We start from the raw sequence: 22,433 nt of genomic DNA, 5'->3' as shown, positions 1-22,433 counted from the left end.
GGGCTTGCCCACGCGGTGACCAAACCGATGATTTAAAAGGTCTCTTATATTTGGGCTGTATTAAAAGTGAGGCTCGTTAATGCTTTCATCAATATGGGCCATATGGCATATTATTAGTTAGGCCCATTACAGTTTGCTCGAACTCGAAACCCATTTATACATCCTCTACTTATATTTTCACGTACATCCCTTCAAGAGTATTCAGTGTGATTAATTTCAAATTCGTAGCCCTTAATTTACTCCCTTTTCACCCCTTAACCTTACAACTCCATAATAATACCAAAAGCCTTTTTCAAAAAGATTATTGCAAGTTCGTACTTGCTTTAACGTAATTAACTCACTCATATACTGCACTTATACTCCTAATTAAAAAAGACCTTTTTTAATATCTAATACTTGCAAGAACAAAATATAAATTGTAAAATAGTGGCTTGATTATGAATGACGAGATCTGTAAATATGTGGTTTAGAATATTAGTCGCTGTCTAATACATGGTTTAAATGGTTCAGTTAGTGCATGTAATTCTAATTATGAGATTCTTTGCTTGTATAAAAAAATTAATATGTGATTTAATACGTCAATTATATATATATATATATATATATATATATATATAATGAAATTGAAAGACGTTTGTACATGGTCCACTTTAATTGTCAGCCGTCCGATCATCCAAGATTGTGACCGTTAGTGATGATGGGGTCTCAAGAACATCAGCGAATCGAAGCAATGGGGGCAACACGTGGAGAGGGAATCTCGAGTCAACGCTGTTAGTCGTCGAGAGATTCCCCGTTGCAACTGTACCGGATCGTACCGGTTTTGTCGTAGGCACACGAAAGTCCAACCAGACAACAACACACTCCTGCCTTCGGAAAGGTCCCAAACATGTTTTTAAGTCCGACTTTACCCCCAAAAGCCACGGATCCAAACAAAAGACAAAAGTCTTTGGCTTCTTCTTTTCTAGAAAAAATCGTTTTAATACAATCACACCTTTTTTTACCGCGGAATGTTTCGTATATTATTAATTTATCATGTTGTATAAATATTGTCAGCTATGTTGATATATGATTAAGTTCGTTTACGACCTTTATACCACATGAAATATAAATAAATGTGCCACACAATGTTGTTGTTCATTGCAAATTATTATATAGGAAATACCATATTAATATGGATTTGTAATCTATATATAGATGATATAGATGCTATTCAAAAAAAGAAAAATTAAATAAAAAGATCAAATAATAAGAATATTATGAAGGAAATCAAACTTAGGGATTAACAATTAAATTACAAAAGGGTAAATAAGTAATTACAAAATAATGAATACGTTATCTTGTTTCTATTCCTTTAGTTTTCCAGTCTATTGGTCTTTAGCCTATTTTCTTCAGGTGGAGTTCGCTCTCTCGTCCTCAAAAATATCGATCATTTTTCTTCTTCTTCTTTACCAAATCAAAAAAAAATTCCTAAATTTCAGAAGTTGGTTTCAGATGATTCCATGTTAGTTTCACACATGGAGCAAAAAACTCTAGCGACTACGCCTCTTTTCTTCTTCTTCCACCTTCGGTAAATCCTTCTTTCTTCCTCACTTTATTTTATCTTTTTGTTGATGATGGGTCTTCGATTTTCAAGAAAATTTTGATTTTCTTTTTATTTCAAGTTCGAATCTTTTTCTACTAGTCGTTGCTTCTTCTATCACTTACTGTTGGTTCTGGGTTTTAGTTCGATATTCATACAACAATTTAGAAGGATAAAAAAATCAAGTTTTGCCTTTCGCTATCGATGATAATATTTCTTTCCTCTTTGTCCTTTTCTGTTTATAGAACTATTTCTCGCTTTTGGTTTCTTCAAATGACAATACTCTTTTTTGGGTACTATTCTAATTTTTCATTTTATTTTTTCCTTTTTACATTTTTCGGATGGTTTTTATTTACTAGAATATTTATAACTCTTTTCTTTAAAAAGTTGGTTGAAGCTTTAGATTACATATAACTTTCATTGTTTATTGGCAACTTTTAGACTTTTCTCTTATTTGTTTGTGTTTATGTGTGCTACAGAGGAGCAACAATTGGTTCATCAAGGGCGTTTCATTGTCTTCTCCTTCTCTCATGTCTACTGCTTTCCTCAATCAATACACTGCATAACTTAGCTGAATATGAGTCTTTTGGTTCCAATGGCTTCTACACTTGTTATGCTGCTAAGGGGTTTATGGGCTTTAATGGTGGAGATTCTAACTGTGTAACTATCCCAAAAGCTGACCAGAATGTTTCTCCCAGTTCTCAGTTGTTATGTTTCCTTTCCGTTTTAGGACAAGAGAATCAGTTCGATTCACTTATACCTTTTTTTGGGTTGGCTTATCCCAAAGGACCGTTGAGTGGCTCTGCTCCCATCAGAAAGAATCTATTAGCTATAGTGTGGATGCCTCTAAAGCATGCCCACATAATAGGGTTTCAGCCATTTACTGGATTATTTCGCATAGGTGACACTCCTTGTTACAAGCCTCTCTCAAAAGAGCTTTATACTAAGAAGAACATGAGGGAGTTGAGTATTTTGGTTTCGGGAAATGTTTTTATGGTGAATCATCAGTGGGAAGGATTTTCATTAGAGCCAACGGAATCCATCAAGTTTTTATTTTTCTACCATACTGAACTCTCTTGGGCATCGAGAGTTGTTGTTTTTGGAGTACCTATGAAGGCGACCTCACCAGTTTTGATGCTTAATATCTGCAAAAAACCGGTCTTTTGGGTACATACTAAGAAATTCTCAGTTGCAGTTCTTATTGTTGCTGCTTTAGTCATTCTGATATTTTGCTTCAATGATTACTTCATCGAGGAGAACAACAAGAGAAACAATTGTAACCACATGGAGTTGAGAGAAGTTGATAAATCATCTACAATCACAATCTCCGCTAAAATGGATACTCTGCTAAGATTCATAAGCAAAGACACCCTCCAAAGAATTATTGAGGCTTCCAAGAACAGTAACATAAAGCCAGTTGCTTCTGTTTCTTCTTCCCACAAAGAAGCATCAGAAGATTTGAATTTCACAATAAAAACTGCAAAAGACAAGAAGAGGCGCCGGAACAAAAAGAAGAAGAAAGGAGGAATTAATGGATTAACACCCGAGCGCATAGATGTTTCAAGCAGTCACAGTGGACACTCAACTCCTATGTCTCCAATGTCACTAGAACCATCAACTACTCGAGCCACAACGAAGCCCGTAAGACCTTCTCCTAAACCGATCCTATCGCAATCAACAACGTTTTCGTTTTCAGGGGTTAAGCCAATGATCATACAACGTAGCTTACTGGCTTCAAATGTGAGAGCACTTGGAGCAAACTCAAAACCCGAAGTGAAAGAAGAGAAGACAAAAGATTATAAGTATGATATCTGGGGAGATCACTTGACAAGACTTCATTTGATGGATAGGTTTAAAGAGGTGAGAGAAGGTAAAAGCCCAGGTTTTGATGGATATGAATCTGAGAGTTTCTTTGTTAAGGGTCCTCAAAACTTAGATTCTCATGGCATGCTTGTAAGTTTTAGCGACCAGTCAGGATAATTAGAAGAAAAAAAAACTAAAATGGATAATATATATTTTATATAATAATAAATCAAAGCCCGGTGGGCTTTATGAGCAAACAATTTTTATGGCTAAATAAGTATGGTCGGACAAGAAAAGACAAAACACAAAAGTGTTTCAGTCGAAAACAAAATTTATTCTTTGGGAGACGAGGCCATTCTATTGGATACTATCTCTTTCGAAGATCAATATGACAAAAACGAAATCTTCATATTCAACCTTGATTCGAAAATGGTTCAACTACCGCACCGCTCTGTTTGCTCTTCCTTTCCATGCTCTAGATCCCGATGGTTCTTGCCATGTTTCAAACGAGAATGAATGATCCTTTCAGTTATTTCTTCATATATATATATCTTCGTACGTATTCTTTATATTAATCCGGCCAACATTTGGTAGAATATTTCGTTTTCTCTTCTCGTGAGGGTTTGGAGTAATAAAGAATAAAGCCAAAAAAACCCATCATTGCAATATAGCTTAATAATTAAGCCAAGCCCATCATTCTTGATTACAAGGTAATAATAGCACTTTTTGAGGAATGTCTTTGGACCCCTCAAGATGAGTGAAGGTAAGAATCACACTCATAGTTGCAAAAGAGAAACTGGAGAAACGGATGATCAAGAGAATCATGAGCCTAGAAAACTTTCTTACTACGAATCACAGAAAATTGAGAACCAATGATCAGGACGCTTTCCAATAGCCTGAGAACCAGAAAAATGTCTAAAAGTAAGTTTACGTGCAAAACAGACCAGTACTCGTATGATGCTGAAAGATATTACTCACAAGTCACAAGGCACGGTGTGTTATCGATAATTTGGTCTGTGATTGTCTCCATCTCTTCTGTGGTTAACCATGTACACGTCCCTTGCCCCATTGTTGTAGCTACTATTGGAGTTGGAATGGTAGGTATTATGGTTCTTGTATGGTCTGTGAGTTACCTCACTCTGTCTGTATGTGCATCCTTCTGCTCTGTGGCTTATCATCATATCTGAGAAGTAATCCAAGTCCCTCACGCCAAGGTTGTAGCCACTGTTCAAGCTGCCATGATGGGTATGTTGGTTCTGGTATGGCCTCCTCTGATGTGTAACTGGAATAGCATGTGTATTGGCATGTGGATTGAACGATGCTTGTCCTTGCAAGGCATCAGAGGCAGGTCTTCTGTTGTAGAAAGCTGGTGGTGGTCTTTGGTTTTGTTGTGTTGAATAAGTATATGAGTTGTAAGGAGGAATGTTTGGACGAGGAAGTTGTGAATGCGGCACATTCATAGGAGCTAATGAACGAGGAGCGTATGTAAGTGGCAGATGTGGTCGAGGAGCGTATGTAAGTGGCAGATGTGGTCGAGGAGCGTATGTAAGTGGCGGATGTGGTCGAGGAGCATATGAATGGGAAGTGTAGGACTTAGGGGGATTCATATTTCTCAACTGTGATGGATTCTTATGGCCCTGTGAAGGATTTTGGTTTGGAAAAGCAACAAGTGAATGATTAGCCGAAATCTGGGTTAGATTCTCATCTTTGTCGTTTTTGCTTGTCTTCGGCTTCTTCACATGACCAGGCTTTTGAAGTCTTCCATCTGGTTACAAACACCGAAAGAGCATTAAAAGAAATCTCCCATATATATATATTAAAACATACCTATAACAAAGAAGACTAAAGCATCTCACCTTTTAGTACATAGCCTGACTTTATTTTCCTTTCTCTCATAACCTTTCTTGCTGCGGCACCGCGGCTATGCTTTTCAGAAAGAACTTTTACTCTGTCTGCTTCATTAGCCCATCGCTGGAATAAGAAAAGGAGCAACCAACTGATGAGCATATGCAACCGGCGACTCATGACTGAATATGAAAAGTAAAAGATTCAACAATTTGAAGACAACCCACCTGCCTCAAGGTCATTAACCTATAAAGATTTCGTCCTTTCACTAGTAATGGATACAGAGGAGGCAATTTATGTGTCCCCTCGCACCAAAGCACTTCAATCTATGGTAAAGACACAAACCATAGAGTTAGCTTATCAAACTGGAAGTCAAAATAAACCAGTCAAAAATATAGAATGGATCAAGCAAATCAGACAATGATGGTCATACTTACAGTGAAAGTGTGTTGTTGTTTAGCAGTCCCATAGCTTTCTTTAACAACCTGACCAGCGACAGTTCTTCTCCCCATAATCTTTCCACTCCAATTCATCTTTTCATACCTATTCAAACCCAAGATCATTGATTTACATTAATACGAAGCTATGAAATCAAATGTGATATAAGTAAACCAGGAACCATAGGTGAAAGAAGTTAATTACTTCTGATGAACCTTCTGTGTAAACAGAACAGTGTCTCCTTTGCAGACATCACCTACACCAATATATAGGACTGTCAATCTCTGCTGAAATTTGTAACAACAACACACACGAATAAATTAGCATATCCAAAACAGCAATACCTTTACAATTGATAACAAAAGATGATCTTGGATACACAGCTTCCCCACTTCCATCTTTAATCCTGAAAGAGATAAGTAGGAGCATGAGAGTGTACATTACATTCCCACGAGAGAGAGAGAGAGTGATAGCACAACTTGATACCTCCAATGCTCAACAATTCTCTCGATACAAACGGCTTTGGTGCCAGACAATCTTAGACCGTACTTCCTCAGATATGCTTTGCACTCTTTTACATTTAAAGATTTCAAATCGCTTCCGGCTACAAACAACAAAATCAGAAATATTCCTTACTGAATTATCATCGCAACAGAGATCTGACTGGCTAGTTAACCAAGTATGAAACAGACACGATTTTGATTGATCAAATCTGTTTGCAATCAACAGTGTTAGGTTAAATAAGAAATTGATGCATACGAAACAAAAAAAGAAAGGATTTATATGTAAACCCTAAATGAGAAAACCTGTGAGGAGGAGAGTGACTTTGTCATCATCATCATCATTATCGCGTTTTCCCCCGGTCTCGTCAGCTTCATCGTATTCAACATCTGACTCCGTAGCATCACCGTCGCTCCAATCGCTATCATCGCCACTGACTCAGACAAAATTCAGAATCGATGAAATAACCCGAAGATTAAGATTAAAGTAACCAAAGGAACCGTAGACAAATACCTTGAATCCGTATCTTCTTCTTCTTCTTCATCCGTTTCGTCATAGTTATTCTCATCACCGAAAGCATTGTCTTCCTCCTCGTCCGTGCTACAGAGATCAATGATTACCTTCTCCTCCGACATGAGAGATCTGTTGAGAGCAATGCCAAGAGAATTCAAAATTTAAGATAAAACGGCTCTCAGAGTTTTTTCGAAATTTGGTAATTTTCCTTTTTTTCTTTAATCCTGAATTTGATAGTGGGGATATTAAAAACCTTTTCGAAAAAAGGAAAGGTTAGATATTTACACATTTGGCGTTGTATTTTTAAGTATTTTATAAGACTTCAAAAGTATTTACAAGACGAAAGGTTTATCCTTTTTCCTTTAATCCAAATCTTTTTCCTTTAACATTTAACCCAACAATCACGTTATTTAAATTGATCTAATCGTATTTTTGAGTTATACTAATTAGAGTAATTGCTACATCATTAATCAAAAGAAAATGGGTGAAATATATTAAATCGGAGATTGAGATTTTTTTTTTTTTTTTTTTTAATATGGTTCTAATTCCAAAAGTGATACAAGACAAGAGACGTCGTTAAAAAAAATATTATACACGACTCTGAACTCTCCGACGCAAAAATAAAAAGAAGGAAGAAAGAAAGAAAGAAGCTTCTTCTATCGATTCAACATTGGATTTCAATTTTACAGACGGACGACACAATTCTTCTACCAACATGGTTTCCATTCATCCCAGTTGTATTCCCCCCCTCACGACCCGAAACTCTAAATACGTACATTGACAGACACATACGTGTAACGTGTACAAGAATTCGTATAGAAGTAGCTTCTGTTGTTAATCTCTGAAGCTGCAAATCATAGGTGATCTGAAGAGATGCAGGCTCTTCTCCGGTCAGTGCTGGGCTTAGCTCGCTGGGAAAGAGACGGGCTTGGTATAGCCTCTAGAGTGGAACGAGGAGACAGTCGGGACACCGTTCCTGTTAGATCTGGAGACCGGTACTGTTGTTGCTGCTGCTGCTGCTGCTGCCCGCTTTCACTGGAGAAAAAGAAGTACGTGTGAAGAAGCTGGAGAAAGCCAAACCATACGCAAAAACAAACAACACAGACAACAAGAAAACAGGTTTCACAGACATGTTTCAGGTTCCAAAAAACATAACAAAAAAACAAAAATCAATGCCAGTGAAATTATGATGGATGGATGATGATTTATTTACCTCTCTGAGGATGTCATGTTTCTAGCCCGTGGAACCTGATCTAGTTTGAAATTTGGTTTCTCCCTTCTACTGCTTGGTTCCTGTAAGGGAGAGATAATTTAATATTAATGAGATTGGCCGGTACATGAGATAATTTGCACGCTTGTATTGAGCTTTTGCTTACCGTTATGTTCATCCCATTGACTAACTGAGAGCAATTCGAGACATCGTTGTTGTTGTTTGGTGAGGTTGGTTGCAGAGCATTCTTTAGGAACCGGTGTTCTAGCAACATAGATGCGGTTGGTCGCTCAGCTGGGTTTCTTTGGAAGCATAATCTCAGAAAATCTTTACCCTCAGCTGACATTGATTCGGGTATCTGTGGGCTATCTCTCATGACCTTGAACATAGCTGCAGCCTATGGTTAAGGCAAAGTTGATACAAAGAGCTTTAGATATCAGGAGAAGTAAGAAAAAAAACTCAATATTTAGACATATGTGTGTGCTTACCCCTTCAAACTCACTCCAAGGAGGCTTCCCAGTGAACATCTCAATGATTGTACATCCTAAACTCCATATATCAACAGCAAAAGCCAGATCTGGGTTGCTATCCTTTTGCATCACAGCTTGCATGAGCTGTGTGAGTAAACAAATATATTAGAGAGAGAGAGAGAGAGAGAGAGTTTGTAGAGTATGTATAGAACAATGACCACCTCTGGTGCCATCCAGTACGGGCTTCCCTTTAACGAAAGATCAGCTCTTTGTCCGGTAAGCTGAATAAGATAAATAGCAACTTTATTATCATCAAACGGAAACTAGATAGTTCAGAGATCCATGATATTCGCATTCTACTGATCACTGAAGAATACAATTAGCAACAGCAAAACTAGACAGAAAATAGAACTAACGTGTTTAGCCATGCCGAAGTCAGCAAGCTTGACAACCCCATAGGCATCAACAAGGAGATTAGCACCTTTGATATCCCTGATGACATTATCAAAATTAGGGAAACCAAAATACTTAAGCTTCAACATCTGGAAAAATATTCACTTAAGATTGATTACAGTAATATAGTGACTTTACCTGTGGACTGTCTTTTTATTGTGCAAATAAGCCAGCCCAGACAAAATGTGACGGGTAAAATTGCGAACAACAGATTCTGTCATGGTACCGCCGCAATGATCACGGATATATTTGTTTATTGAGCCCGGGTGAACATATTCCAGGTATATAAAGAAACGATCTTCTACCTGTACATGCAAAATCAAAGAGTTACTCGATGGATTTCCAGCCATGATGCATTGGGTAGGTAAACTATATGCATATAAACAGAGGATACTCACTGTCTCACTACCAAAATACTGCACTATGTTTGGATGTTGAAGGTTACTTAGAAGTTTGATCTCCTGAGATAAAAGAAAAACGTTATGAGATAGAACAAACGAACAAGCAAACAAAAACCGTGAGTCATATAGGCTCGTGGAGAGCATTGTCTCTCCTGAAACTTACCTGCTCTAATTGCTTTATACACTCTGCGGATTTTGGGTCATCAGGAAAGAGCTCAACTTCCTTCATCGCACACAATGCTCCATTTTCACTGCAAACGAAAATCATCTCAGATAGGCACTAAAGAAAAAAGAAAGCATTCTTGGTACTAAGCAACTGTACGAAAGATAGATACAATGAGTAAGAATTACTACTACCTATTGCTGGCAACGTAAACGCTTCCAAATGTACCACGACCTATTAGCTTCCCCTTCTTCCATTGGGAATTCATCGGGAAGGAATCCTGTTTGAGAGGAGCCTGGGGGCACGGAACAGAAGCAGCTGTTGAAGAGGGACAAGCAGCTCCGGGAGGGAGAGGCAAAGGATGAACATTACAGTTATCACGGCGTCCATTAGTAACATCAGTAGACATCCTCGGATGCAATGGTGAGGAAACACTATCCCGTGGTGCAGCAGAGTGATCAGGCGATAGCATGGAATGCAACGGTGACGATGGCCTGCTAGGCTGAGGGCTTCTGATCTGTCTGCGTGGACTTCGAGGCTGTGGGCTATGGATAGGAGAATTGTCTGTACTAAAGGCGGTGATGTCGTAAAATGCAGGAGGAGGAAGTCCAGAGGTATCAAGTGGCATATCTGGAGCTGACCAAGCTTGATTGCTTTTAGGAGGCAAATAGAAAAAAGGCAAATCATGGCCAGTACTCTTCCTTTGAGGACTAGGCACAGGGCTCATGTACGGACTCGTTGGAGCACTCATGGTCGGAATGCTCACCCAGTAAGCATTTCTGTTTCTCGGACTAAGATCTTGATATGACGAATTCTCCGAAGCTCTCCTCGTGTCACGGGCAAAGCCATTGACGCTGATTAACAGATGAAAAATATATCAGAAAAAAAAACAAGCTGAGATTGCTTAAAACACATTTGAGCCAAAATAAAATGAAAAAAAAAGTTGGGATCAAAGTCTCCAAACCCTAATTGATAACGAAATTGAAATCTACCTTGTGAGAGGAGGACCAGAAGAGGTGCGATCAGCAATAGCTCTCTCGGGTTCTCGATCCCTCTCATCCAATCCTCTGCCGTTTCCGGCGTTCCGATTCCTGGAATCTCCGGCGATCTCCGGGACCGGGAGAGGCAAAGGCAACGGGACGGCAGAAGGAGAGCGAGGAACCCCGGTGAAAGCGCTGGGAGAGCGAGTTAAACCGGAATCGAAGGTGGAAGAAGAGGTAGAAGCACGACGTTCACCCGACAAAACATCGTCATCCGTCAAGTGACGAAGCTTCCTCTGACGGGTGAGCCTGCCGCGGTTGAAGCGAAACAAACGGCGGTGAAATCGATCCCGATCCACCGGATGGTTACGATCTGGATCCGGAGATTCAGAGTAGGAAGCCACGGGTTTTAGAGAAGAAGATGGAGACGAGGAAGGAGACGAGAACGAGATTTGCGGAAGCCAACGCATAGCGAGAGAATCATGGTATGCTCATACAAGATCTGCTGCACATGAATCCTTTTTGATTTTCTCTCTCAACGGTTAGAAACGAGCAGAAGAAGAAAGACGGAGATGAAGGCGATGACGATGAGCATCCATGGAAGAAGAACCCAACGGATTTAACAGAAAAAACAAAAACCAGAAATCAAAAGAAAAAAAATTGTTTCCAAATAAAATTATAACGAAGAGATGAACAAAAGAGTGATTATTTGCGTATTATTATTATTTAGGACCAAATACTATTTTTCTTTTAATATTTGGGAAATTTTATCTTTACTTTTATAAATAAGTAAATCTAGAAGATGAATAACTTGAGAGGCGGTTCGGTCTGTAACACGGTTTACAACGGCTTTTTTTTCTGGTCTATTATAGAAAATATCAAACTTTTTAGAATACATTACCATATATGGGTTTAGTAATTTCTATACCTGAAATTTATTTTTATTTTTAAATTAATTCAGAAAGTTAATTGAATTTAACTATGTGGTCAGTTGTGTAATTTGATATGATTAACTAGGACATTTTAAATTTATATATGGCAATTATCTAACTTTTACATATATAAAAACTTTTGCCGAAATTAACTCACCTTGTCGTATGTTACTATGTTGTGTTCCAATTGATTTCCTCTTTTGTCAAGAACCTACTCAATCACTAGATTATATTTCTCCATTTTCATAAAGTTAGCACACAATTAATAGAAGCTATTAAGAAAACTTTTACCACCAAAAAAGTATAGAACTAAAAGTCTATGGTGTGAAAGGGAAATACTTTAGAAAATGAAGTGGTAGAAAATGTCAATCTCTCTAAATAGACAGGCGTAAAGCCAACTCTAGTGTAAATCCGTACTGTACGGATCACGAGGCATTGACTAAAATTGTTAAAACCTGGTTTAGACCAGCTTAACCCCTTGGTCATTCATTATTTCTAAGCTTAACTAAGCCAGTCAACAAATTTCATTTTAGTACTAGTATATTAAACTGAATTTCTTATATATTCCACTCTACTTTCACATTTTTTTTAATATTCTGATCCGGTAATACGCAACTCACAGGATGCTTCCGTTCACATATTTTTAAGGGAGTATATAGCTAGAAGACAAACCTCATTTGAATGCCATGGCATTACAATTTTACACTAGAAGTTTCATGTTTCTATTAACATCAAAACGTCACGAAAGTTAAAAAAAGAAAGAAAAATGTAACTGAAAAATATTCAGTCAAAAATTTGTAACGAGACTGTAGTTACGAATCTCCCACAATAGATTAGAGACTAGTAAACTTAATTAAGAGAAAAAAAAAATCGAAGTAAAGAAAGAGAATGAAACAATTGAAATTTCGAGTTCAAGCGGGGGAAGATTCTGAACTGGTTCTTCTTGGTCAACTTCATTTTTTGGCAAGATTCTACACACAAGTCAACGGTCAAAGAAAACCAAAGAATGCGTGGCCATATCTTCTGGTCACAACAGACGACACGTGTAATTCTTAGTTCCCCAGTTATCACTGTTGAGGACCAAGTCGTGGGCTCTTCATTTCAGTGTTAACGACCCATTCAAAGACTGTTTTGGTGGAAACAGATCTAATTTTAATTTGTTACTACAATTTATTTCAGCGTACAAACAGATCAAAGTTCTAAACCCATCTATGGAAACATATATATATATTTCAAATTGTGCGGGCACCTGTGTTAAAATGCAAAACAGTTGATCCGCAATTCGAATTGGATCTGCGTCTTTCAAAAACCCCAAAACAACAACTAGAGGGTTTAGTGTTCTTTCACTCAGGGTTTATACAAAAATAAGAGTTATTCTAAAAGTTGCATCTTTCCTTCTAGAGTTCTTATGGAACAGAAACTTTAGAGAAGCATTGCATTACCCTTTTCAAGGACTTATTTTTATGCTTGAACAGCTTCTGGTTCTTTCACAGGGCTTGTGGCAACAATCTTACACACAGGCATGGTTTCATTCTTGCTCAATAGCTTCAACGACGGATGAAATACAACGTCTTCCAATAACACTTTGTCTTCAATGTCAAGTTTGCTCACATCTATTTCGATTTTAGATGGAATATGCTCTGCTGGTCCTAATAGCTTTAGAGTGCTTCTGATTGACCGTAGATTTCCCCCTGGTCACAGTAACAAACAATCAGAATGAAAGATCAAGATATCAAAACAGAAGACCAACAGTTTTTGACAAGAAACAATGAGCTTATAAACATCAAGCGATGGTTAACATTCAAATTTTTGTGACTAGAAAGATTTACAGAAGAACATTCATGAAACTAGTTTATTCCTCAATGAATAAAAGTAAAATTTTGATCTACACAAATGAGAAAACCACAAAACGTATCAAAATATCTGGTTTCTTTAATTTCTTTAAAGATGGACACTTAACTATCAGAGAGAAATGTGATAAATTTCTCTTTACAATGCTTAGAGCTCCATATTAAGCACGGGTGGAAAGCAGTAAAACAGAAGGACATGAACACTAGCAAGCAAAAACAAAGACAAAACCGATCTGCAAAGTTGTCATCAATCGGAAAAAGAGAAATCTCAATCACAGTTCTTGGTACTCTTCACACCAGCATCAGGACCAATACACGACACTCCTATCAGTTCTCACATGATTTTCAGTAACCAAAACAAGTGAAACTACCTAAATAAGGCAAGTGATGCGAACAAAAGGCGAAATAGTTACCTTTCTTGAGACCAGGACAATGATCCAATCCTTTGAAAACAACAGGAACATCAACCTTCAACTTCTCCCCATCATCAGCCCATACGAAGACTAAATTAAGTATCTTTCCAGTTTCCTCGTCTCTATGAATCTGACAGAGACAGCCAACCATACTAATCCTATCAGTAAATTCACTCACTCACAGTATCTGCATTTTACTAAATTCAGTGAAATCGGCGACACTGAGAATACCTTGAGGGGGAGAACTCGACCCGATTCAACAAGTGTCGAAGAGCCCTGACCAGCTCGGATCTGTAGCTGGAAAGTGGTAGAACAGAAGAATGGGAGACCAACAGAGTCAATAATAGACTTAATCTGCTTCTTATCCGCCGTCAAAAGCTGCTTCCTCGAAGCTCCTCGCTTCGAAGCGTCAGTCTCGATAAGCGACTGCGGGAAAACCACGGCGGGAATCCGGCCAATCGTCCGGTCTCGAGCCGATACTCCTCGACCCGCGGCTTCGCGTGGAACCGCCTGGATCGTCTGATACTGATGAATACACCGAATCGATCGACCGAATGAAGACGCCGGCAGATCAGCCACCTCCGCCGTCACGGATCTCAGGCCACGCAACCATTTCGCCATCTCAGTGTGGTTCAGAGATCGATGTGACGTTAGGGTTTGTTTTCCCTTCAAACTCTCAGACGTTGGAGGAGAGGGGTTTAAGCTCTGTGGGCTTTCTATGGACTGCACTAAACAAAAATTGGGCTTTAGTTAGCCCATAATAATAGTAGTCTTCGTATTAATTATGAGTTCATATAATATTTTGATTTTACAGCCATTTTAAAAGCAAAGTTGAGGTGAAATCCATATAAAAACATAATCGCGAATTTGGTTGTTAATTTGTTATATATACATAACTAGACAAATGATATGACGATTAAGATGTGATTACGAATAATATGGTCGTGCTTTTTTGTCTTTATCGTAATAACAACATTCTTTCGTTGTCTTGATCTGATTTTTCCAAGCCGTATCAGTATGCAGTTGGTCACACGCTAAACTTATATTTACGTCCGTCCATAAGCCAAAAAGATGCAAATGTGTCCATACCTTCTCTGATTATTTAATTTTGACTTATTTTCTTACCAACCAATATTGCTTATTTTTATATGTTTCTTTACATTATTACAAAATGCCCTATTCTTCTCGTTTTGCTCACTATAATTGTGTTTTCACATCCTTCACTTTTTTATATAAAACATTTCTATGGTTGCTGGTGGGATTGGTGTTTTGTTGAAACGTTTTCTAATATATATAAACTTAAAATGAAAAGATATGAATATGTGCTTGATCATTTAAATCGGTCAACATGATATGGTACGAATATGATACTACATGATTCCCAATATAATGGATTGATTCAAGAGTGATATGAGATATGCCTATATGGAAACTCCTCCCAGATGTTGTGACTTATGATGTTAAACCATGAACCAAAGACAATGCACCGTTTATTAAATCAATAGCTACGTTAGGTATCAGTAGTCAGTAGTGCTGACTCAGTACCATGCATTCACCCATTGATATGGTATGTAATATCTATATATGTCATGTGGTATGGTTAAATCTGAAGTAATATTTTGTTATGCTAATTTCATGTGATTTTATTGGTCTGCTCTCACTATGCATACTTTGAAAATTAGTTATTTTTTTTTTGTAAGACTGTAACTAGAGGGGAGACAATCCGAATATTTACAATAAGAGTCGCAATAACAACAATATCATGCAAAGGAGGAGAGAAGGTCCGATACACGTGACAATGTCTATCATAGCAAATAACAAAGTCAACATGCTGACAATAATATATAACAAACCCCAACAATTTTTTTATTTTTTAACTTATTATATGTTTTAGAATGAGACAAAACAAATATAGTGTTTTACCATACATCCAACTTCCTTCCCCAAATTATCAACCTCACAACACCACATACATAAACAAGTATTCATATTTATAAATTTACAGCATAACCATTTATAAACAAAGAAAACTATGCATATTTTGAACTGAAAATTAGTCGTGAGAACATAACTTCAAAATTGGTAAAATAATTAGTTAAGATTTAAATAAAAAGAAACAGTTGTGTAAACTAATTTGTAGCTAGAAACATGTATATAACCAAATTATTTCGTTAACTTTTTTACAATGATAAATTTGCATAGTAAAACTTAAGTAATTATAAATTAAAAAAAAAAAACAATTATTATGTATTCATAGAAGGATGATATGATAATGATGTATTCATTTATCTTCTTTTTGCCTCTTAATTAAATTGGTCCCACCGTTAAACTTCCGACATATTCTATTGGCTATACAAAGATGACATCGTTCTACTCTAGTTATATCTGTAGAGCAATGCCATCGGATTTGCACGAATGAACACAAGTATAGTCTTAGATGTCCACGTCTCAAAGATCGGATCTCACAACTCCTAGATTTAGGTTTGGTTTTGCAAAAACTGGTTTATGAAAATAATTGAAGGAAGTAATTTAAAATGTATGATGCGTACGAGTACGTATGAAAAGTGCCATCGTATACCAACTTCTAACGCCAATTCCTTGTATAATTGTATATATATTTTTCTTCGTACGCGACTTTTCTACGTTTCTACGTTAATTTTTCTGCCTAGGTTTCATAAAACTCAACGATACAAATGGGAGAAAAAGTGAAAACCAATACTCCATTATTATTTTATCTATATGGGTATTTGTGCACCCTTGAAACTTTGGCTTTTAAAAATTAGTATAATTTTCTGACCTAAGCGTTATCTAACTTAACATGACTTTAAAAAATAATAATTTACATTTGTTTTTCAAAATGATTTTGTATGCAAAGTGTTAGTTTAGTGTCTATAATTCTAATAAAAATATAATAATAACCGACTGTTAGTTGAAACTATAGTTGAGTTTTTTGTTAAAACATATGATCATCAAATCGATTTGATCGTTTTCATTGGAAGTACTTACAGTAGTACTGAACGTAAATATGTTTTTGTTTGCAAGTAATAAAACTGCATAAGCTTGAAAGTGTCCTTATCAAAAGGATTTTTCTTTTCTGCGCGAACCAAATTTTTGATGTTGAAATAAAATCCTAACTAAAATATATGGATTATTATATATTATCGAATTTTTATGGATCTTAAATTTCAAAAGTTTTCAATCTCCCGCTTAATACTAGATACATATGTCAGGGCATCTAAATCCTTATTCAGTTTTGTGAATCTTGTTGTAAAAAAAATTAAAAGACGAGCCAGAAAAAAAATTATATAGGAATTTTCGCAAGTCCATGTGGTGTAACTTTGACCTAACTTTATTTAACTGCGTTGATTATTTTGGTTCTGAGGCGCACGTGCGGTAACTCATAGTGGGGATCGGTCTCGAAAATACGATATTGCCCTTAATAATGGTCAACATTTGTTATTTACAATTTGTTTCATAGTATACATTTACTACTTTTAGGAGCAACAATAACACAAATTAATCTACTTTAAAAATTGTTTTATTCTTCATTAAAAATATTTCGTTTTTAATTATTATGCTGTATTTCCAGTGCAAAACTTGTTGTTTATATAAAAATAGTAGTAGTACTCGTAAGCAGCTTCATCTATTTTATATATAAAATAGTACTCGTAAACATTCAATGATAAACATTCAATGATATATACGTTCCTAGTCAATTACAGATCAATAAGAAGAAGAAGAAAAAATAATGTAATCAGTGATGAAAACACAACCATGTGCAACATTAGACTTGTGTTGAACATAACGAAGCACTTTAATTCCATCTCCAGTGGGCATGTGACCTTTAATCATCTTACTAAAAGTACGTATTTGGGATTAACACAAAAGAAATTAAGTTTATCTATTTCTGTTGATGTGTATGCTTAAATAAATAAATTCTCGGGTTCAAATCAAATAATTGGACTTTGGCCTGAATCTGTAATATATAAAGAGCTTTTGTTTTCGTTAATAATAGGATAAAACAAAAAAGAAATTGTTGTATTCGTGGGGCTGACTAATTCAAGTAACAGTGTAACGATTTCGTATCAATTTTGAGATTTTTAGATATGAAAATGACTTATCTCTAGACGAAGACAGCAGTTAGAGAGAGTAATTAAGTCATCATCTACATAATTACAAATGAAATAATAATAATTCAGGGATTAAACTGTAATTCCAACACGTGGTTGCTTAGAACTTAAAACCCCATATTTAATAATTATGAGATCCAACGGCTGTGAACAGCACTCTCATGTAACAATCAACGGTTATGGTTTGTGGCGTACTCACTGATATAAAAGATCGTCCCCGTCATTAGAAAAGCCTTCCTTTTTTTTTCCATTTTCTTCTTTCTTCTTCGTCATCTTTTTTTTTTTTTCTATCTTTTTGGTTTGTATAAATCTTCAGCCTTAGGTAGAATAAATTGGAGATCAGATCAAATAATCGGGTTTTCTCTGGTTTTCTCATAAACCCTAGAACCCGATAGTAACTTCCTACTCACTCAACCTATCATGGAATCAAACGATGAAGAGAGTGAGATATTACGAAGCTAGCGACAATAAGATCAGAGAAGTAGATAAATTTGTTTTGGAAAGGACAAAGGATTCGTAGTTTTAATTGAGGTAAATCTGATTTTTTCCTTTTTTTTTATAGATGATTTGATTTAGTTTCAAAAGTTTTGATTGACAGAGATTGATATTGATAGATTTTTTTTTTTTTTCATTTATGATGATTTCATATCTTGTTTTATTTTCTTGAATCTGTTGATGATCCATCTTCTTCTTATACCACAAGTTTCCTTTCAAAAGAAGTAGAATTTTCTTGCCTTATAATTAAACAGATCTGAATATACTTCTCTTGGCCATCTTGATCCTAATGTTTATGATCAGTTGTTTCTTTCCATTTCACTATTCTATTACTTGTACGGAGTTTTATTTTTTTTTGTTGTAGCACGAATCACGATAACATTTATTTACAAAACTCTTAACTTCATAGGGTCTCTCATCTAATGACTTACACGAAGTTTCCTCGATGCATTTATTTTCACGATCCCTATTTCATTATTTTCAAGAAATTTTTGTTCGTATTTAATTGAATATATTTTTCTTTCTTTGTATTCTTCTCATCAGTCTCTCAAGAGAGAGAGAGAGAAAGGAAAAAAAAATGGCGTCTTCAAGCTCTCCTTGCGCAGCTTGTAAATTCTTGAGAAGAAAATGCACTCAAGAATGTGTCTTCGCTCCATACTTCCCACCAGACCAACCTCAAAAGTTCGCATACGTTCACAAAGTCTTTGGAGCAAGTAACGTCGCTAAGCTTCTCAACGAGCTCGCCTCTAACCAAAGAGAAGACGCAGTGAACTCTCTATTCTACGAAGCCGAAGCACGACTACGCGATCCTGTTTACGGTTGCGTCGGTTTAATCTCAATCCTTCAACACCGTCTTAAACAGCTTCAACACGATCTTGAAAACGCCAAGAAAGATCTCGCTACGTACGTTGGTCCCCAAGCCATGCTCCCTATTCTCCAACCGCCTCAGCCGCATTTCATGTCCCTGCCGCCGCAACCTCAGCGGCCATCTTCGTCCTCAGCGTCTGTGTTGACTCAGCATCATCATAACTTGTTGCCGATGATGGCTATTCCAACTGGACAATTGTACCAGCAGCAGCAACAGATCTTTGAGGCTCAGCAGTTAGCAGCCGTTGCGAGGGAGCAACAGAACGATATGTTTAGAGCTTATGGAGGAGGAAGTGCTAGCCCACACCATCAAAACCAAGCTCAAGCTGAGATTTTGAGGTTTAACAATGATTTTGACTCTGTACCGGCCGGTTCAGTTACGGTAACAGGATTCAATCAATTAAGCCCGGGTGGTACAGCGGTAACCGGAATGTCTCTGGGAGGTAACTTTGTTGATAGTCCTTCCACGAATAATAATTACCATACGGACCAGCAACTACACCATCATCATCAGCAACAGCAACATCATGAGGCTCAACTATTCATACCTACACAGTCTTCTCAGCCGCTACCGCTTCAAACGCAGGAGACGCAAACGCAGACGCAACAAAATTCAGAGAGCGAGGAGGGTAGAAGGAGTGTCATTGGTTAATCTCTCGCTAATTGAGGAGTGAATAATATTAAAAAAAAAGAGAGGGATTATTAAAAAAAAAAAACACAAAGATACGGCCTTTGACCTTCTCGCTTGCTCGATAAACTCTCACAAAATTTTCTAAGGTACGTGGCAAAAAAAACAAAAACTCGATTTTAATTTCCACTCATGATATAGAATTAGGGTTTCATATAGATATTTTTCATTTTCTCTGCATTATGAATGTTCTTTATTTATGGTATAGTACAGTGACAGTGGTACAGAGGAGGTTTTGCTCATTATACATATATAACATTTAATGAAAAAGCCTTGTCATTTCTTCAATAACTCTCCTACTCTTTACATAGCCATAGCCCATATTTTTAAACAACTTCCTTTTTGTTGGATTCTCTGAACAATGATGCATTAACTAACCTAGTTATATATATATATATATATATATTTTTTTTTTATAAAAGTAGGGTTTAAAAGAAAAAGAAAGAAAAATTTCATGGTGGGTCACATCACTTCACCAATTCTTGATTTAGACTTGTGTGATATGTAGTAATATGTTCTACTCTATCTGCCTAATAGAGATGAATTGAGAGAAAATTTTGTGTATCTTAAAGAGTCTAAGATTTGCTTACACCTTTCTGTCTGGAAATCTTTTAAGTGTTGTCCCATATGATACACTTTATTCCTTGCATGTATTAGCGTCAATCACATCGGTTAAGTTATTTAAATTACTTTAGTTTTTACTAATTTCCTCGAACTTTTCTTGCAGTTGGAAACTCTGACTTTGCTCAAGGCATTATGGACGCAATCGAGTTTTTCTTTCTTTCAAACAGCGAAAAGACACTCACCACGTAAAAGACAAACGACTCGTAGCAAAAGTCAGCGTTATTTGGTTGATTTTGAGAATCATCTTTGTATAGGCAATTTTGGTGAAGAGTATAAAAGTATACAAACCAAAGGCTCAATATCAGATTTCAGACTGAACAAAAGATCTCCCGCTCCGCTTCTTTAGCATGGAAACAAATACTTGTGCTACTTTACGTTTTTCTTTTTTTTCTTTTTTGTATCTTCTTCTTATTATTAATTTTGACATTTCTTTTTGTTTGAGTATAAAAAAGAGAAATTAGTGTTTTTGGTTGCAAATCTATTTGTAATTAGATTTCAAGAAGACGGTCACTTGGCCGTTTATCACATATCCGATGTCAAACCAAAGTATTATATAAAAACTATCGAATAACCCATCTTCGTTTTATCCTTATTCACATTTGTTATAACTTATACATGTCGTATTAGTTTAGATGTATAGATAGCTATTAATTTAAAAGAAGAAAAATGATATTTGAAGTTCTACATGTTTATTCAAAATGTTATAAGATAACCTCCATACAAATTTGTTTTTGAGGATAACCCACTTGTTAATTTTATAACTATCGATCGTGTTATATTGACTTAAATAAACAGAGTAAAGTTTATAAAAAAAACAATATAACAATTACAAAAAGGCTACAACAGTTTTTAAAAGAGAGTGTGCTATACTTGCTTATAATCAAACGCATATAATAATCATCAAGTAGCTAGATGAAGCTAAAGAAGTAGTTAAGTGTGAATGCTTGGCAATTAAGATTATGTTGGTTCATTTATTAACACTCTTTGACCATTCACCAATTTATATTTGGCTCTCTCTTCCATATCCTCACCGTTTTATAAACCCTCCCTTAAGAACATATCTATGTGTTTAATTCTCACGCATTCACTTGAATATAAACCCTAGCTGGCTGATAAACAGATATAACACCATTTAGTTTCACATAACTCATACCAATCTAAAGATTTTAAACTGTCATTCACTATTTCACGTACTCATATGTCCATACCATAATCATCTCAATCAGTAGGTATATCAATGTGAGTGTGGTTTAGATACTTTACCTGAATGATTCATGAGAAACATGGAGACTAAATGTTCATGTGCATGTGCATATAATAGTATATTAATCTCACCAGTAGGATGCTTAGTATAGCAATAAAGAGAAGGTGATGAAATTGATGAGCATCGGTCATTAAATTAAGCACTGACCCATTAATTGCGCACTTACCAATAAACCCCATTCACCCCTTATATTAACTTAAACAAAAAAAAAAAATATATAAAAAATCATACATACAGTGATACGTACAACTCTCCATCGTTAACACTAGTCACTAGTGTACCCTTCTTGGTACCATAATCAATATCTCGTGCCGCAATAAATCCCATATAAAGATTTCTAACCAGGTCGTCAATCCAACAGCCAATTAAATACAAGAGTCGTTCGTTGATTCTTTTAATTCAAGTGTGTATACATATGGACCGACAAAATAAATAAGCTAAAGTTTGACAACATGTCAATGCAAGTGCAAATATGATATAAAAAAACCGATGTTCATCCATGGTGTAACTGGGCTGGCCTTTTGGTTATATATTTAAAGGCCTTTTATCTGACAAAATTAGAGCAGGCCCATCAATTAAATTAAAAAATGCTTAAAAGTTGCCACGTCACTATCAAAGAAAATGTCATATCAAAACACCGTCCTCTGAGCTTCCGTTACGTTATTGCAGCGAGTGTCTACGTTAAACGCCGTCAAGTAACGGAATAAAGCTACCGAATATTCTTTTTCTCACATGGCACGTGACTTTCAAGCTTCTGTTTCCTTCTGGACTAAGTTTTTCTTTTTCCTCCAAACTATATATGTTTTTATAGAAT

The 22,433-nt window shown here is 36.2% G+C and overlaps 5 protein-coding genes across 7 annotated transcripts; 2 read left to right on the top strand and 3 right to left on the bottom strand.

Moving 5' to 3' along the window:
- The first annotated feature begins 1,392 nt into the window (after positions 1 to 1,392).
- LOC17876642 lies at positions 1,393 to 3,639 on the top strand. Its single transcript, XM_023787419.1, has 2 exons — positions 1,393 to 1,567; positions 2,059 to 3,639. The coding sequence occupies exons 1-2, from the start codon at positions 1,500 to 1,502 to the stop codon at positions 3,557 to 3,559; spliced, it is 1,569 nt and encodes a 522-aa protein (XP_023643187.1). The 5' UTR covers positions 1,393 to 1,499; the 3' UTR covers positions 3,560 to 3,639.
- A 382-nt stretch (positions 3,640 to 4,021) lies between these two features.
- On the bottom strand, positions 4,022 to 6,876 carry LOC17876179 (zinc finger CCCH domain-containing protein 62). 2 transcript variants are annotated; one of them, XM_023786080.1, is made up of 11 exons: positions 6,680 to 6,876; positions 6,472 to 6,599; positions 6,152 to 6,269; positions 6,010 to 6,071; positions 5,870 to 5,921; positions 5,665 to 5,770; positions 5,455 to 5,553; positions 5,239 to 5,353; positions 4,898 to 5,147; positions 4,361 to 4,867; positions 4,022 to 4,278 (listed from the first exon to the last, which is right to left on the bottom strand). In XM_023786080.1, exons 1-10 carry the CDS (start codon positions 6,799 to 6,801, stop codon positions 4,381 to 4,383), a joined length of 1,539 nt encoding a protein of 512 aa, XP_023641848.1. In that variant the 5' UTR covers positions 6,802 to 6,876; the 3' UTR covers positions 4,022 to 4,278; positions 4,361 to 4,380. The 2 variants fall into 2 exon arrangements, with proteins under 2 accessions (XP_023641848.1, XP_006280305.1); XM_006280243.2 differs by having other exon boundaries at positions 4,361 to 5,147; positions 6,680 to 6,875.
- A 357-nt stretch (positions 6,877 to 7,233) lies between these two features.
- LOC17876567 (mitogen-activated protein kinase kinase kinase 5) lies at positions 7,234 to 11,052 on the bottom strand. 2 transcript variants are annotated; one of them, XM_023781294.1, is made up of 11 exons: positions 10,369 to 11,050; positions 9,571 to 10,230; positions 9,377 to 9,464; positions 9,211 to 9,273; positions 8,951 to 9,117; positions 8,776 to 8,851; positions 8,581 to 8,640; positions 8,378 to 8,503; positions 8,056 to 8,286; positions 7,893 to 7,972; positions 7,234 to 7,714 (listed from the first exon to the last, which is right to left on the bottom strand). In XM_023781294.1, exons 1-11 carry the CDS (start codon positions 10,824 to 10,826, stop codon positions 7,534 to 7,536), a joined length of 2,190 nt encoding a protein of 729 aa, XP_023637062.1. In that variant the 5' UTR covers positions 10,827 to 11,050; the 3' UTR covers positions 7,234 to 7,533. The 2 variants fall into 2 exon arrangements, with proteins under 2 accessions (XP_023637062.1, XP_023637064.1); XM_023781296.1 differs by having other exon boundaries at positions 7,566 to 7,743; positions 10,369 to 11,052.
- Positions 11,053 to 12,516: 1,464 nt separating this feature from the next.
- LOC17876135 (50S ribosomal protein L25) lies at positions 12,517 to 14,197 on the bottom strand. The gene is made up of 3 exons (XM_006280897.2): positions 13,783 to 14,197; positions 13,552 to 13,681; positions 12,517 to 12,979 (listed from the first exon to the last, which is right to left on the bottom strand). Exons 1-3 carry the CDS (start codon positions 14,170 to 14,172, stop codon positions 12,750 to 12,752), a joined length of 750 nt encoding a protein of 249 aa, XP_006280959.2. The 5' UTR covers positions 14,173 to 14,197; the 3' UTR covers positions 12,517 to 12,749.
- Positions 14,198 to 17,926: 3,729 nt separating this feature from the next.
- Positions 17,927 to 20,920, top strand: LOC17876868 (LOB domain-containing protein 36). Its single transcript, XM_006280773.2, has 3 exons — positions 17,927 to 18,212; positions 18,720 to 19,820; positions 20,459 to 20,920. Exon 2 carries the CDS (start codon positions 18,754 to 18,756, stop codon positions 19,693 to 19,695), a length of 942 nt encoding a protein of 313 aa, XP_006280835.1. The 5' UTR covers positions 17,927 to 18,212; positions 18,720 to 18,753; the 3' UTR covers positions 19,696 to 19,820; positions 20,459 to 20,920.
- Positions 20,921 to 22,433: the final 1,513 nt, after the last annotated feature.

The sequence above is a fragment of the Capsella rubella genome, unplaced genomic scaffold (genome assembly GCF_000375325.1).
Source record: "Capsella rubella cultivar Monte Gargano unplaced genomic scaffold, Caprub1_0 scaffold_8, whole genome shotgun sequence".
Classification (NCBI taxonomy): Eukaryota; Viridiplantae; Streptophyta; class Magnoliopsida; order Brassicales; family Brassicaceae; genus Capsella; species Capsella rubella.
The sequence above is the reverse complement of the archived record's forward strand: the minus strand, read 5'-3'. Positions and strand labels throughout refer to the sequence as shown.

Coding starts and splice junctions, on each gene's coding strand:
- LOC17876135 (XM_006280897.2), bottom strand. CDS start 14,172: ATGGCGAAATGGTTGCGTGGCCTGAGATCCGTGACGGCGGAGGTGGCT. Junction 13,682..13,782: donor GTCGAGTTCTCCCCCTCAAG/GTATTCTCAGTG, acceptor TGTCTCTGTCAG/ATTCATAGAGACGAGGAAAC. Junction 12,980..13,551: donor TTGTCCTGGTCTCAAGAAAG/GTAACTATTTCG, acceptor TACTGTGACCAG/GGGGAAATCTACGGTCAATC.
- LOC17876868 (XM_006280773.2), top strand. CDS start 18,754: ATGGCGTCTTCAAGCTCTCCTTGCGCAGCTTGTAAATTCTTGAGAAGA.
- LOC17876567 (XM_023781294.1), bottom strand. CDS start 10,826: ATGCGTTGGCTTCCGCAAATCTCGTTCTCGTCTCCTTCCTCGTCTCCA. Junction 9,465..9,570: donor GTTTACGTTGCCAGCAATAG/GTAGTAGTAATT, acceptor TTTCGTTTGCAG/TGAAAATGGAGCATTGTGTG. Junction 8,641..8,775: donor ACTTCGGCATGGCTAAACAC/GTTAGTTCTATT, acceptor TATCTTATTCAG/CTTACCGGACAAAGAGCTGA.
- LOC17876642 (XM_023787419.1), top strand. CDS start 1,500: ATGTTAGTTTCACACATGGAGCAAAAAACTCTAGCGACTACGCCTCTT. Junction 1,568..2,058: donor TTCTTCTTCTTCCACCTTCG/GTAAATCCTTCT, acceptor TGTGTGCTACAG/AGGAGCAACAATTGGTTCAT.
- LOC17876179 (XM_006280243.2), bottom strand. CDS start 6,801: ATGTCGGAGGAGAAGGTAATCATTGATCTCTGTAGCACGGACGAGGAG. Junction 6,270..6,471: donor AGTCACTCTCCTCCTCACAG/GTTTTCTCATTT, acceptor TGTTGTTTGTAG/CCGGAAGCGATTTGAAATCT. Junction 5,354..5,454: donor GGTTAATGACCTTGAGGCAG/GTGGGTTGTCTT, acceptor TTCTTATTCCAG/CGATGGGCTAATGAAGCAGA.